Source organism: Vicugna pacos, chromosome X (assembly GCF_048564905.1).
Source record: "Vicugna pacos chromosome X, VicPac4, whole genome shotgun sequence".
Taxonomy (NCBI): domain Eukaryota; kingdom Metazoa; phylum Chordata; class Mammalia; order Artiodactyla; family Camelidae; genus Vicugna; species Vicugna pacos.
The window spans coordinates 14,286,057-14,301,539 of NC_133023.1; the positions used below are offsets into that span (position 1 = coordinate 14,286,057).

The 15,483-nt window shown below is 51.3% G+C and overlaps 1 protein-coding gene across 1 annotated transcript in view; it reads right to left on the minus strand.

The window, feature by feature from the left end:
* MAP3K15 (mitogen-activated protein kinase kinase kinase 15) overlaps positions 1-15,483 on the minus strand; it is a 131,699-nt gene that overhangs the window by 764 nt on the left and 115,452 nt on the right. The window contains 9 exon segments of the mRNA XM_072956714.1: positions 3,719-3,812; positions 6,406-6,505; positions 8,397-8,542; positions 8,545-8,581; positions 9,372-9,477; positions 9,479-9,533; positions 9,973-10,143; positions 10,816-10,999; positions 14,866-15,023. Coding sequence (XP_072812815.1) covers positions 3,719-3,812; positions 6,406-6,505; positions 8,397-8,542; positions 8,545-8,581; positions 9,372-9,477; positions 9,479-9,533; positions 9,973-10,143; positions 10,816-10,999; positions 14,866-15,023 — 1,051 coding nt within the window.

Genomic DNA, 15,483 nt, shown 5'->3' on the forward strand with positions numbered 1-15,483 from the left:
CTCTCTGCCTCTCTCTGCCTCTCTCTGCCTCTCTCTGCCTCTCTCTGCCTCTCTCTGCCTCTCTCTGCCTCTCTCTGCCTCTCTCTGCCTCTCTCTGCCTCTCTCTGCCTCTCTCTGCCTCTCTCTGCCTCTCTCTGCCTCTCTCTGCCTCTCTCTGCCTCTCTCTGCCTCTCTCTGCCTCTCTCTGCCTCTCTCTGCCTCTCTCTGCCTCTCTCTGCCTCTCTCTGCCTCTCTCTGCCTCTCTCTGCCTCTCTCTGCCTCTCTCTGCCTCTCTCTGCCTCTCTCTGCCTCTCTCTGCCTCTCTCTGCCTCTCTCTGCCTCTCTCTGCCTCTCTCTGCCTCTCTCTGCCTCTCTCTGCCTCTCTCTGCCTCTCTCTGCCTCTCTCTGCCTCTCTCTGCCTCTCTCTGCCTCTCTCTGCCTCTCTCTGCCTCTCTCTGCCTCTCTCTGCCTCTCTCTGCCTCTCTCTGCCTCTCTCTGCCTCTCTCTGCCTCTCTCTGCCTCTCTCTGCCTCTCTCTGCCTCTCTCTGCCTCTCTCTGCCTCTCTCTGCCTCTCTCTGCCTCTCTCTGCCTCTCTCTGCCTCTCTCTGCCTCTCTCTGCCTCTCTCTGCCTCTCTCTGCCTCTCTCTGCCTCTCTCTGCCTCTCTCTGCCTCTCTCTGCCTCTCTCTGCCTCTCTCTGCCTCTCTCTGCCTCTCTCTGCCTCTCTCTGCCTCTCTCTGCCTCTCTCTGCCTCTCTCTGCCTCTCTCTGCCTCTCTCTGCCTCTCTCTGCCTCTCTCTGCCTCTCTCTGCCTCTCTCTGCCTCTCTCTGCCTCTCTCTGCCTCTCTCTGCCTCTCTCTGCCTCTCTCTGCCTCTCTCTGCCTCTCTCTGCCTCTCTCTGCCTCTCTCTGCCTCTCTCTGCCTCTCTCTGCCTCTCTCTGCCTCTCTCTGCCTCTCTCTGCCTCTCTCTGCCTCTCTCTGCCTCTCTCTGCCTCTCTCTGCCTCTCTCTGCCTCTCTCTGCCTCTCTCTGCCTCTCTCTGCCTCTCTCTGCCTCTCTCTGCCTCTCTCTGCCTCTCTCTGCCTCTCTCTGCCTCTCTCTGCCTCTCTCTGCCTCTCTCTGCCTCTCTCTGCCTCTCTCTGCCTCTCTCTGCCTCTCTCTGCCTCTCTCTGCCTCTCTCTGCCTCTCTCTGCCTCTCTCTGCCTCTCTCTGCCTCTCTCTGCCTCTCTCTGCCTCTCTCTGCCTCTCTCTGCCTCTCTCTGCCTCTCTCTGCCTCTCTCTGCCTCTCTCTGCCTCTCTCTGCCTCTCTCTGCCTCTCTCTGCCTCTCTCTGCCTCTCTCTGCCTCTCTCTGCCTCTCTCTGCCTCTCTCTGCCTCTCTCTGCCTCTCTCTGCCTCTCTCTGCCTCTCTCTGCCTCTCTCTGCCTCTCTCTGCCTCTCTCTGCCTCTCTCTGCCTCTCTCTGCCTCTCTCTGCCTCTCTCTGCCTCTCTCTGCCTCTCTCTGCCTCTCTCTGCCTCTCTCTGCCTCTCTCTGCCTCTCTCTGCCTCTCTCTGCCTCTCTCTGCCTCTCTCTGCCTCTCTCTGCCTCTCTCTGCCTCTCTCTGCCTCTCTCTGCCTCTCTCTGCCTCTCTCTGCCTCTCTCTGCCTCTCTCTGCCTCTCTCTGCCTCTCTCTGCCTCTCTCTGCCTCTCTCTGCCTCTCTCTGCCTCTCTCTGCCTCTCTCTGCCTCTCTCTGCCTCTCTCTGCCTCTCTCTGCCTCTCTCTGCCTCTCTCTGCCTCTCTCTGCCTCTCTCTGCCTCTCTCTGCCTCTCTCTGCCTCTCTCTGCCTCTCTCTGCCTCTCTCTGCCTCTCTCTGCCTCTCTCTGCCTCTCTCTGCCTCTCTCTGCCTCTCTCTGCCTCTCTCTGCCTCTCTCTGCCTCTCTCTGCCTCTCTCTGCCTCTCTCTGCCTCTCTCTGCCTCTCTGCCTGCCTTAGGGCTTGAACCTACAACCTCCTGCTTCCTAGCCCTAGCTCTCTACCCCTGACCTACAGGCTCTCGCTAGTTACCTGAGTTTCCCCTCACTCACCTTTATCTCCTCAACTGACGAAGGATGCTGAATCCCTGGTGCCTCAGCCTCGGTTGCAGCTGAGGAACCAGGGACCCAGCATCCTCCCTCAGCTGGGGGAGATAAACCTGACTTGACTCGGGGAAACTGAGGTAGCTAGCGAGAGCCTGGAGCTCAGGGGCAGAGAGCAGGGCTGGCAAGCAGGAGGTCCTGGGTTCAAGACCCGGGGAAGGACAGAGGAGAGTTTTTGCTGGAGGCAGAAAGCAAATTTCATTTTTACATACGTGCAGTGAGAGTGCTACATACCTTCCTAAGTTGCTGTCTATACGTATGAACTTTCCCAAAAGGTCTCAATTAACTTATGGGCCTCATTTCCCCAACAGACTTCTCTGGACTTGATGGACACTCATTCACCATTAGGATCAAAAGTTACATCTCACCCATCCTTTTGCTCAGTCGCAGTGATCACAGGTAGGCGGTTGGTGAATGCGTAATTCTGCCCACTGTTTGCCTTGCCATAATGCCACGTAGACCAGAACACCATCTGCTGGGTTTTGAGGTTGTAATTCCGCCCATGGGTGCAGAGGTATGCCCGATAGTAAAACACTTATTTTACCTCTTCCCCCTTGAGTTTAAGGCTTATCACTCATCACAAAGTTATTTCAAGTCTTTAAAAAAAAACCCACTTCATTTCAGGGACATCCTTCACACAGACCACTTTTCCATGTAACTTAAATGTGGTTCAACGACATCCATTAATTTGGAAGTGTGGCTCTCACTCTGTCATGAGTTCATTGCACTGAGCCATGTAGATGAATGATAAAAATCAGGCCCAGCAGACGCTAGTCGTTCTTGCTAAACTCAAATCCAGTTTTTTGGTTTGTATGTTTACTACTGTGGCAGACGTTTGATCCTACTTAAGTTGGGCATGTAATAACACATCCACGATAAGTGGAACTGTTCCAGTGTGGACTCATGAACCTTTCGACACGCCTGATTTGTTCCGGCATACCTTTCCCACTACACTTGTCCGCAGATGATGCCCTCCACCAGGACCACGCCACCTTGCAGACACACCCTGTACTGCACATATAGAGGGGAAAGGCTCCCTGATGGCTTTTAAGATTTCATCTTTCCGTTTGGCAAAGGTACAACGTTTAGACTGTTAGCACACTTTTTGATCAGCAAGATTAGACACAGGAGACAATAAACTAACAATGCAGGTTTCTATACCCTGCTAAACTATCGCTCAAGAGTGAGGACACAGACAATCTGGGAAAACTGTGATGGACGATAACGTCTACAGTATCTCATCATCACCGCCAGAAAACAAAATGACTAGGAGAACAGAACCAAAACCCACAAACAAGATCTACCAAAAAACAAAAACAAAAACAAAACACTAGGCGGTAAGCTATCTTGAGCCCTAGCATAGTGACGGTACAAAAACCCAAGGCCAAAGTGGCAGACAGAGCAGACTTGTGGCTTTCAAAGGAATATGCTTTAGATGATCAACTGATTATGCAGCAGGACCAATGGAAGCCAGCGGGCAAAAGTGGCTCAAGGAAAATAACTCTCAATATAGAATTCTATACTCAGGAAAATTAATTTTACTTATTTACATACATTTTTGTTGAAGTGCAGTTTACAGTGTTGCCCAATTTCTGGTGTACAGCATGAGGGGTGGGGGGCAGCGGCTTACCCATGTCTAGACCGGAGGTCTTCTGTTTTCAAAGTCTCTAGCATGCCATGATGGTCTGTGATGTCTTTCTCCCCTCCCCCACCCCCTTCACAGTCTGTAAGGGAAACTCATTTTTCACTCATCTGTCTCTACATTTAAAGCACACCTCTTATAGATAGTATATCATTAGGTCTTATTTTTCCTTATACATTCTGGTAGTCATCGACTTCTATTGGCGTGGACAGTCTTTCAGGGGTATGGAGGAGGCGGCCCCAGAACTGAAACTCTTACAGGCACGCAAGTCTCAGTTGAATGGATGTGACTCGGCTCCATACATTCATCTCTGCCTCCTTTTACTCTGCCGCCTTTCTTTTCCTGATCTCTTTACTCCCAAGGTAAAGGCTACTTAATACCCAGCTCAAGTTCCACTTCCTCCGTTGAGCCATTCACTCAGGGCTCGGGGGGTCATTCATTCATGGAGCACTGAGTGATTAGGGGCCTCCCATGCGGTACTCACTCAGGTAGTAGTAAGTGCTCTGGTGAACTAAAACGGGGATGTGAGCGCGAACAAGGCTACGGGCAGCGAGGCATGGACGAAACGACTGTAGAGACCGAATGACCAGGAAGGCCTGCGGCTCTCAACTAGGCATCAGAGACAGCGCTGAGCCCGACCTCTAGCCCAGTGTGGCAGTCTGGACTAGCTGGTTACCAAAGTGATTGCTCCTATTCTTGAGCACAGATGCAGAGGGACTGCATTTCCCAGCCCCCCTCCCAGCTGGGCGTGGCCAGGTGTCGCGGTCTAACAGTAGCATGTGAACTTCCAGCACAGCCCATAAAAACCTCCCACCCGTTCTTCACTTTCTTGAGACCTGAGAGAGAAGTCATAGACCAAGGATGGTAGAGTCACCGGATGACAAGAACCTGGATCCCTGAACGCCGGCTAGGAGACGAGCTACCCACCAACGAAGAGAAACCCATGTTGGACATTATTATGCAGGTGAAGAAAAAACCTGACTTGCATTAAGCCACTGTGACACTGGGGGTTAGGACAGCTCACATTGCACCGACTGGCTGCAGTCGCCGTGTCATTGCCATGGCTGCTCCTTTGGCCCTTCCTCAGCCTAGGACACGGCCTCACCACGCTCCCGTTTACCTTTGCACTTGCAGGTTTCCCTTCCTTCCTGTAGGTCCCACCCCATCAGCTGGGATGGCAGCAGGGCAGAGGCTTGTCCTGCTAAGGTGAGTGCTTGGACGTGCTGTCGGCCCTCAGTGCCGAAGCATGGCACCGGAAGCGCCTAGGCCCTGTACGTCACTCGTACCTTTAGGCGGAGGAACGACGAATGCTTTCTCTTAGTTTGCTTAGAACACATGCTTTCTAGACTCCCACAAGTGCAGTCTTTGCCTCAGTCCTTCCCCAAATTACGACCACGTCTGACCTGGCGGGGCTGGGGGAGTGTGCGCGTGCTGCTCGCGCGCTGCTGCCGCTGCGTACGCTTTCTCAGGACAAGGACTATTTCTCGTGCACCAGGCACACTGTCAGGCACAGAGTAGGTGCTCAGCGACCGCCTGCTGAAGGAACGAGTAGGGCCACTCAGTGCTGTCACACTGGGATGCTATGGACATGAGCTGCAGACGTTCCTGCTCTTCAGAAAACATCTTTAAAGCCACCCCCTCAATTTAGTCAGCCGTGACAAAAGCGTGTCCTTGAAAACCAGATGCAGAGAAGTCAGGCTAAATTATGAGTCGCTTTGGGGCATCCAGAGAAGGATGGTGCGAGAGGGCACCTAAGTAGGACTCTGCTTGCCTGTGGCTCTGCTAAGTGCTGTTTTTTACCCTCCTTTGATTTCCGGATGCTGTAAGTGCTCCATTTAACCCTAGAGAACATGGCAAAAGGCAGGAAGCCCACTGAAGTGGCTCATTGGCAGCCAAACTGTGGAGTTCAGTTCAATTACCATCTTTTCCCAGAGTCCCCATCTTCTCACCAGTTACACCCGAATCCTGACTTCCAAGTTTTCTAGGCACTGAATGTGCATGTACAAGTGACCGGGGTGATTGATTGCATTTAGCCCCAAAAGCCAGAGCATAGGATCTGGGAGCAAGTAGCCACCTGTCAGCTGAGTAGGTGTGGGGTTTTAAACTTACGTGTCTGCCCAAACAGATGTTGAGCTGCTCCAGGCCCGAGTCCATGTCTGGCTTAGCTTTGTGTCTCAAGCCCCCCCCACAGGGCCAGAGGTTTCATAGGTGCTCGATAAATGTTCGTTGAGTAAACAGTGAAGAGGCCCATGCAGTAGCTCTGATCACCATGCCCGTCCCATCGACCCCTTATGATCTGGGTGGCAGCTTAGAGGAAGACTCAGTCCAGAAGAAACATAAGTCAGGTGGACACCCAGAGCAGCCTTTACTGCATTTGTGATTCATCTGGTTCTGAATGTACTGGTAGTTCATTATTGATCAGCATTCTGTAATCTACTGGAGTGCTTAACTGGTTTAACAGAGAATAACCTCAAGTATGTTAAGGCTCACTAGAACTAGCCAGATTTTAAATGGACGGACGGACGGACGGACACACACACACACACACACACACACACACACACACACACACACACACACACGTAAGGCTCACTAGAACTAGCCAGATTTTAAATGGACGGACGGACACACACACACACACACACACACACACACACACACACGAAATCACTCACCATTAGATCTGAATTGTAACTGAAGATGATACAGTTCTTGAGTGTTCTGTTCTAGAGTTTGCCGTGAAAGATTTTGGTACTCTCTTTTTGTTCCAAAAGTCTGGTTAAAAAAAAACTATCATCCAGAGATTTTAGTTCAATTTTAATTCAGACATTTGTAGAACATAAGAGGGTTTTTTTTTTTTTTTTAACTAGCATAATCCCAATGGTCAGGCTTCTGCAAAGTTCTGTGATCAGGTTTCAGCCTGTACACGGGCACCTTCTTTGTATTGCCTCCTCTTGAAAACAAAGACCAGCACTTGGGGTAGGTATATTTTGTCTCAAAATTTATCATGAACCAAAAGAGAACCTGATGGTGTTCACTAGGACTCAGCCAAATAATTTCACCTTGTCTAAGTCAGGTCAAGTCGCTGAAACTAATGGTCAGGCTCTTTCCTCCTCACAGGAGACGAAGCCAAGGAAATGGAAGCCCTGCTCCCATTGGAACAGCTGGGGGAGAGGAGGGAAGGCAAGAAAGGTGCTGCTCTGATGGTGGGAGGAACACTTACGGAACCCAGGCCTGTGCTAAATGCTTCATGGGAACTGGTCTCACACACCCATCAGGACAGACCTGTTACTCCTGCCAACCTCACTAGGGGGTAGCTGCCTTCCTGCTCTGCCCAGCAACAGCTGAGGCATCGCTGTACTACAAGGGCAGGTGTGTCTGTAGGAGTCACATGTTTGGCAGCCATTTGCAGTTGAGTACCGGCTGTTACTACTAAGTCTACTGAGATGGAAGATAATAGGATGCCAGTCAGCAGTGGAAAGGAATAACCTTGAACCCATATATAAACCATTTTATGAATTTGGTGATTATAAGCCTTACCAGAAAAAAAAACATTTTAAAGAAGTGCTAAGCATTACTATCAACTTTCACATTTGTCGTATTTTTAAAACTTTAAATCTTGCCACCACCAGTTAATTAAAACTCCAGGTCTTTCTAAAAAGAAATGATTAGATTTATCTGAGGTTAGACTTCAGAGATCCCTAGGGGTGTATATAACTTCTTCCAAAATAGGTACACCTGACACCTTATCGCCTGTTAAATATTAGTCAGCTTTCCCAATGAACGTATGGCAACAAGGCATCACTTGGAACCAGTACCAACTAGTGTGCTATAGCTGTGGTTTATATATTCTGCAACCCTATTGATGATGTGATTCCCTAGAGCAAATGGGAATCATTTATTTATTTCACAAGCTCTTTTTGAACACCTACTATGTGCCAGGAAATGAACAAAGCAGACCAGTTTTGTTGGGGGAAACTCCTGGCCATGCCAGGGTTCCTTGCCTGGGAAGGTAGACCACAAATGCCTGCCTAGGGATCGTGACAAATCACAAGGCAGAGACTGAAAGACGAGAGGGCAGATTTCTTCTGGGTCAGGGTTATGGGATATGCGTCAGTTGACGAAGTGCTACCCGCCTCCCAACTCAGCTACTTAAATCACGGTGGGTGCAGATGCCCCTTGCCGAGCGTCTGGACCCACACACCCTGCTAATGACCCCATCTTGGTGAACAGACACCGAGAAAGAACTCTGGAATGCTGCTTTTAGTGTGGCCTGTGGCAAGGCACAGTACCTCTCTGGCTCTGTGGTGGGGGCTTGAGACACAAAGCTAAGCCAGACATGGTCTCGGGCCTGGAGCAGCTCAACATCTGTTTGGGCAGACACTTAAGTTTAAAACCCCACACCTACTCACCTGACAGATGGCTACTTGCTCCCAGAGCCTATGCTCTGGCTTTTGGGGCCAAATGCAATCGGCCCAGTCACTTGTACATGCACATTCAGTGCTTAGAAAACTTGGAAGTCGGGATTCAGGTGTAACTGGTGAGAAGATGGGGACTCTGGGAAAAGATGGTAATTGAACTGAACTCCACAGTTTGGCTGCCAATGAGCCACTTCAGTGGGCTTCCTGCCTTCTGCATGTTCTCTAGGGCTAAATGGAGCACTTACAGTATCCTAAAATCCAAACCGTCCCAGGTGAATCTGATTGATGGATGATCTGTCAAAGTCCAGGTCCACCTTTAGCTTTGATACCATGGATGCCATCACCCTGTGCTCTGAGGAGCGGATGAAGTCCCTCAGGATCCCAATTATTTATTGACGTGGCCGACTGAGAGATGCAACTCCTCAGAACTCTGATCACCAACCCCCACCAAAAAATAAATCATTGAGAAAATCAAAGAGGGAGGGAAAATCCAAGAAACTAGATTAACCAGACTGTCCATTATTCATTTCCTAATGGAACTGGAGAATCCCCAGGTGAGAAGTGGTCTCCGGTCCTGACATTCCCTCCGTATCTTTCCTGTTGGGGGGCTGTGTAGCCCCATCTCCCCTCTGGCCCGCATACACACAACTAAGCCCCTCAAGGAAATGGCCCACCATCCTGCTTAGCCACTTGTAACACTTCCTGCCTCCAACCCAACAGCCCTTGTCAGAAGGCACACTTCATAGTGGTGCAATGGCCTCTTGGTAAAAGGACCTTTCCCCATCCCAAATAAAAAGTCAAATATTTCTATCCATAATTTTTCTCCCTAACGTGGCTATTCTCTCAGCTTCTTAGGGCAACTCTGTGTCCTGCAGCTGCGTGTTAACTCAGCTCCAGGGCTCAAAATGGGGGTAACGTGAGCGCCAGGCTAAGGCAGGCTGTGCGCTGCCACTTGGCCTGTTTTCCACCAGGAGGCAGCACTGCCTCATCAATGCCCAGTTTCACCGCAGTGGTCCGCAAATTCAGGTTTCAGTGGAATCGGTTTTTTTTTCTTGTTTTATTTGAAGAGGAAAGGACATTGGGACATACTTACAGTGGTTAGTGTAACTGTGCAAGTGTTATAGGGTAGCAGGAACATCAGTCCTCTTTGGACCTGTTCCGGGGCTTGGCCAAGGGCAGAGGGAGCAGGATTAATTAGCAGCTCCCAGCGCAGCCTCTACTTGGGCCACGCACTCCTACAGGTTGGAATCCACCTGGTTCTGCTCCTCCCAGAGGATTTTGTACAGGACGGCGCTGCGCTCGTTGTCCTTGTGCAGCAAGAAGAGGGTCCCTGTCCTCGGGAGATGAGGCTGCACTCCGGTCTTCTGAGGCAGAGCTGTCATCTGAAACACTGCGGATAAACACCCTTAGGGACCCACTGAGTCCCCCAAGCAGTCTCCACACCAGGACACCGTGGGGGCGGGGCTAAGAGATGACTCCTCCGCATCCTCACCATCAAGAAATGAAATTGCAGGAGGTCTAGAGAGCATTTTCTAACCCCGGGAGCACCAGTGTTGGGGGAGGGGGGGAGTGTAAGGGAGAGAATAAGGGATGACAGGGGAGGAGGAAGGGGTGGGAGGGAAAGGGAAATGAGGAGAGGGAAAGGAGGAAGAAGGGACGAGAAGGGGAAGGAAGGAGAGGAAGGGACAGTGAGTGACCGCACTGCCCTCCTTGTTTGCACGGTTGACCAGCTGCCTAGCCGCCCTATCGACCTTGAAAAAAGGCTGCACAAGCCTTTCATGGCCGTCTGGTTTCTACCTTGGAGGGACTCTGTCTCTCAACTGGTTGGGGGCGGGCTGTACCTGAGCCTGTGCTTGGGCGCCTGGGCCTTCTCGAAGAACCTGTCAGGCTGGGCATCTGAGTCAGGGCAGACTGAGCTGTGCTCGCTGCTGCTGCTGCTGCCCACCGGCTCCCGCGACAGGGACAGTGCCAGCACAGAGCCCCAGGCAGCCCCTCAGGCCAGGTGACCCACCCAGGGGCCTCAGGCTGTGCTGCTCTCACTGGGGATGCAAGCAATCACCCTGGAATCCTGGGGAGATGTAGGTTCTGCTTCAGCAGGTCCGGGATGGGCCTGACACTCTGTTTCTAGCCAGCTCATGGAAAACACTGGGGTAGCAAGTCACCTTCTGGGAACAAGATGCTGAGCTGCTCTGTCCTGGCTTCTGACCCCATCCATGCCAGGGCCACTCTAATGTCACACGCCCAAGAGGACTTACTGCCCTACAAGGGGCTGCTTGCTCCAGGGGCCTGCAGGACAGACACTCCTTAATCAAGGTTGGGAGCAGCACAGGGTGACAGGCCAGGCTCCAAAAATGAAGCACCAGGCCCTCCAAGTGGAAAACACACGAAACCCCAGGCAAGGCGCCTCTCAGCTCCCTCCTCGGCACAGTCCTAGAAGAAAGGCTTTAATGGAGAAGGGAGTATGTGAGGGCACATCGCTGTCACCTGTGGGGCTCCCTGTGTCTCTGCCAGGAAATCAAGGGACATTCACTCATTGGGTTTTGACAGCTCCAATCCCTGCCACCCGTCACAAAAACTGGCGCCGCGGGGAAAGCTGGTGTGCTCTCTCTGAACAACAGACAAGCCCCGGCCCAATCCGAGCCCAGCTGTCCACGTAGGCCTCACCTGCCAGCCTGAACGCAATTCAGTTCTTCTTGCCCTTGTTCACCTGCCTTAAGAAAACCTCTTGGAGCAGGCCAGCAGCGGTGACACGTTTGTGGGGGTCAGACTCAAAACAGAATAAAATGAAGGCTCTGGCTTCGGCTGAAAGGGTTTCCGGAATCTCAGGGTGAATCTTAAACATCGGTACCTGCATTTGAGAGAGGTAACACGATGGGTCAGTGAGGCCTCGGGCAAGTCCAGGTGTATATGCCGACAACACAAAGCTCCTGCACCTGCCATCCTAGGAGGGGCTGCTGATGGATTCCAATAACGGCCTCAATGACTCGGGCCCTGGCTGCCCTCTAGAGACTCTGCCCACTTGATCGTGGGGGAAGTGATACTGGGGGGCTCTCAGAGCCTAGACCTTAAGAAGCCTCGGGGCTTCTACTCTAGTCCTCTTGAAGCCCTGAGACCAACAGGCAGGGAAGACACCCAGGATGAAGGGTCACCACGTGCAAGTGGCCCTCCAAGAGCATCACGCCGCAGTCAAGCCACCACAAGTGAGTCCAGGCAAGAGCAGTGGAAGAGCCGACCATCAGCACACAGATTTGTGAGAAATCAAAGGTGATCGTTTGAAGCCTCTGCAGTTTTGGGGTGGTTGGGTGTGCAGCAAAAGAGAACTGAGATGAGGCTTGGACCACAGCCTGTAACACGATGCTCTAAGGGTGTTCAAAGGCACCTGAGATCTGCTCTCTGATACCCAGGGTCTCCAAAAGACATCCGACACACCTCTCAGTCTCTGCATTCACAGCCCAAATCTCCAACCTACAGCTGTAAACCACAAGCAGACCAAACCTGGAGGCTGCTAACTCACAGCCCACACCCTCATCCCCATGGGGTACAACCGGCGAGGGAGGGGGGCACTGCCCTTTCCTGCTCGGGCTTCTGCTACAATTTCTGCTTCAGCTTCCACTTCTGGCTAGCTCATCATTCTCCTACTACAGGCTCCCTGTCCCTGCGACCTGTAGGGGAGCAGGAGTTGGGATGAGTTGTCACATCTCACTGTGACATGAGAGTGCTCATCCATCCTGCATAACCCCTACCTGTGTAACTGCTCCCATCAGGGGTGGGTGGCTCTCTAGTCATCTGAGCAGTTGTCATCCTTAAAGTTTGCAGTCTTGTCTTTTCCAAGCCCACTCAATAAGCCAGGAGCAGCAGCCATTCTGTCCTGCGGATCCACCCATTCCCAGCCCCTCGACAACCATGGGGCTGGCGAGGCATCCTCTGCCCCCTCAGTGAGAACAGGGCACTGCCAAGAGGGGACGGCAAGCCTCCAACTTCACCACCTAAAGTCCATCTCCCAGGGGCACACCCACCGTTTCTGACCCGCTGCTCCTCGTGGGCAGGACCGACAGCTCGCGAGTTTGGGATTGAGGAGAGGAGGAGGGGGGCATTACTATTCAACAAGCACAAGTTTCAGTTAAATCAGATGAAGAAGTTCTAGCGATCTGATGTACCTTCAGTCAACAATACTGTAATTACGCACTTAAAAAAATCGTCAAGGGTCGATCTCATGTTAAGTGTTCTTACTACAATCATGTAACAATTTTTGAAAACAAGTTGTGGATTTTGAGACACTAAACACTGCATGTTTCAACCCCTAAGACCTGAAATGCAGGGCACGTTCCAAGTGGCACCTCTCACCTGAGGGGGGCCAGAGACAAAAACTCCGGACAAAAACTCTAAGAGGAAACGGGGAGCATCTCCCCTGGCTCTTGGAAAGAAAAGAGCAAACGTGGGCACCACCCCAGCACCCTGCAAGCACGTTACTTTTACAGGTGTTTCTTAGGGCTGCCACAAACTGGGTGGCGTCAAACAAGGCAAATGTACTATCTCACAGTTCTGGACGCTGGAAGTCCAAAATCAAGGTGCTGACAGGGCCACACTCCCTCGGAAACCTGCAGGGGAATTCTTCCTCGCCTCTTCCTAGCTCTGCTGGCTCGCTTCTAGATGTGTCACTCCCATCTCTGCCTCCACGTGGCCATGTCCTCCCTGTGTCTCTCCATGACACCTCTCTGTGTCTAGCTCTGTGTCCCAGATTCTGCCTTTTAGGAAGATAACAGTTCTGCTAGATTAGGGCCAGTATGATTATCTCTGCAAAGATCCTATTTCCAAAGAAGGTCAAATTCTGAGGTACTGGGGTAACAACTCCAAAATATCTTTTTCCGGGGAGGGGGACACAATTCAATCCATAACAGCCCCTTTGGGAGAAAGACAGTTCCCTGTTTCAGATGCTGCCCACAAGACTCTTGAAATTTTCTGAAGGATTCTAGAGTTTCCAGAAATAATTTCTATAGTCTTTGCAAAGAGGACACACGGGGCGTTATTTACTTAAGAACAGCTTTTGAGTTTGCAATAAAAATAGACTTGACATACCATCCAAAAGCACCTGCATCGCTAACTAGCTAACCAAACACAAGAGCGAGGAAGAGGGCCAGGGGAGCCGCTCGGGCCCTGTGGACCAACTGAGGAGTCACAGCCTCCAGATGGGTGTCTGGAGTGTGGCAGGAGTTGGCAGCAGACCAGAGAGCAGCAGCCACGGCTCTCGGGGGCCCCGGCGTTTCCCCGGCACCAGCTGGCATTTATTCTGAGACCTGTGACTGAAGCTGCACGAAGACCTTTGCTGGCCCCAGCTGGCTGCGTCCTGGACAGACACTGACAGGCTGGGAGGTCACTGCTGTCCACCAGCCCTGGTGTTCAGGGTCTTGTTGGATTGCAGGCTCTAGGAGACACTTGTCGACTTGAGGTCTTGGCTTTGGGGTGACCTGACAGCTTCTGGGAGGCTGGGAAGCTTGGAGAACCTTCTGTAGCGGCTGGGCAGAGGAGCGCTTGGCAGAGAAGCCAGAAGCAAGGCCTCTGGAACGACGTTCTATCAGGCTGCTTCCATGCGCTGCGACCTTGTCATCCAGAAATGTGGCCATTTGGCCTTTTGTGACTCTACTCTCTTCCTTCTTAGCTTTGGGCCAAACAAAAGTGCTCTTCAGAAGGTTCTCAGTGCTGGTAACAGGCTCTGAAAGGCTACAGCTGCTCTTCAACTTCTCCAAGCATCCAGGGAGCCCCAAGCCGCACACCCGGCCTTGGACACACTGGGCTGCCCTGGCATCAGCTTCCCTCGGGGTGGCAAGCATGCGTGTCCCTTCCCTAGGGAGCGTGCCCAGCGTAACCCCCGACCGGGACGGCCATTCAGTCCCACGTGGGCCTCAACACCCAGGTCACCCTTCCTGTCAGCTCTGGGAAGGTTTTCAGAAGGACAAAGGAGACAGTATCTAATACTCAAAGTTCCCTCTCTCCAAATCTAGTCAGAAGCGTGTCCTCTAAAGACACAGACCCATGTGACCTCTGAGCCTTACAGTGTAAAAGCAAATACAAATTAACTAAGAAGTTTAATTGTCCTGGTTGGAAATAAAGGAAGAGACCTCCCCACACACCTTTCTTACGTCTCTTTGAGATGTATGTGAATCTTTTTAAAAGCTAAATAAGCCTCTTGCCAGAAGTGCCTTTCTCAAGGACCAGGGGGCCATCCCTTTGAAATGTCATCATCAGGGCAGACAGCGCCCCAGTTTGGGGGTTTCTGTGGGAGGGCAGGAGCCTAACTTCAGTGGAGCCTGACTCCAAAACTACCTCCCGTCCTAAAGATTTGAGAGGTTGATTTTTCCTCTGGGTAAAGCCGATTAGCTAACACTAATGGTCACCCCAGTTACCAGGGGAATCTCAGATGAACTACTGTGACCGGTGGTGCTGTCTAGTCCTTGCACCTGAGTAATAGCAGCTCTCTTGCGAACATGGACGTAAAGCGTTGTATCTGCTTGGCTGTAGGGAAGGCCGAGAGTTCTGCCTTTCCGGGCTATTAGCAGTTTGCCTGTCATGCACATCACCTTCTGATTTCATGCTTATTCAATAATACACTGTTTTCTTTCCCTTTCACCTCTGGGGAGAGATTTCTGGACTGGGAGATTTCTGATTTTAATTCTATTTCCCCAACACCAGCAACCTAAATCACCAGAGATGTCTTACTTTGAACACTGCTGCCTGTGGTTCACCGAGCTCACGGAACGGAGGTCTGCTGGTGGCCATTTCAATGACAGGGCAGCCCAGGGACCAGATACCAGCTGGGGCACCACATCCACAAGATCCTTGATCAATAATTTTGGGCGCCATGTACTGCAGAGTGCCTACTGGGAAAAAATGAAAGATCATGGGCACCATCTTGTTTAAAACCTAAGGGGCTGATCAAGGAGGTGAAAGACTTCAACATGGAGAACTACAAAACACTGATAGAGGAAATTAAAAATGTCTTAAAGAAATAGAAAGATATCCCATGCTCTTGGATTGGAAGAATCAATACTGTTAAAATGCACACACTGCCCAAGGCAATCTATAGCTTTAAAGCAATCCCTATCAAATTACCCAGGACATTTTTCACAAAACTAGAACAAACAATGCTAAAATTTATATGGAATCACAAAAGGCCCAGAATTGCCAAAGCAATATGGACAAAAAAGAATGAAGCTAGAGGAATAACCCTCCCAGACTTCAGACGATACTACAGAGCTACAGTAATCAAAACAGCATGGTATTGGCAATAAAAACAGACATATGGATCACTGGAACATAACAGAGAGCCCAGAGGTA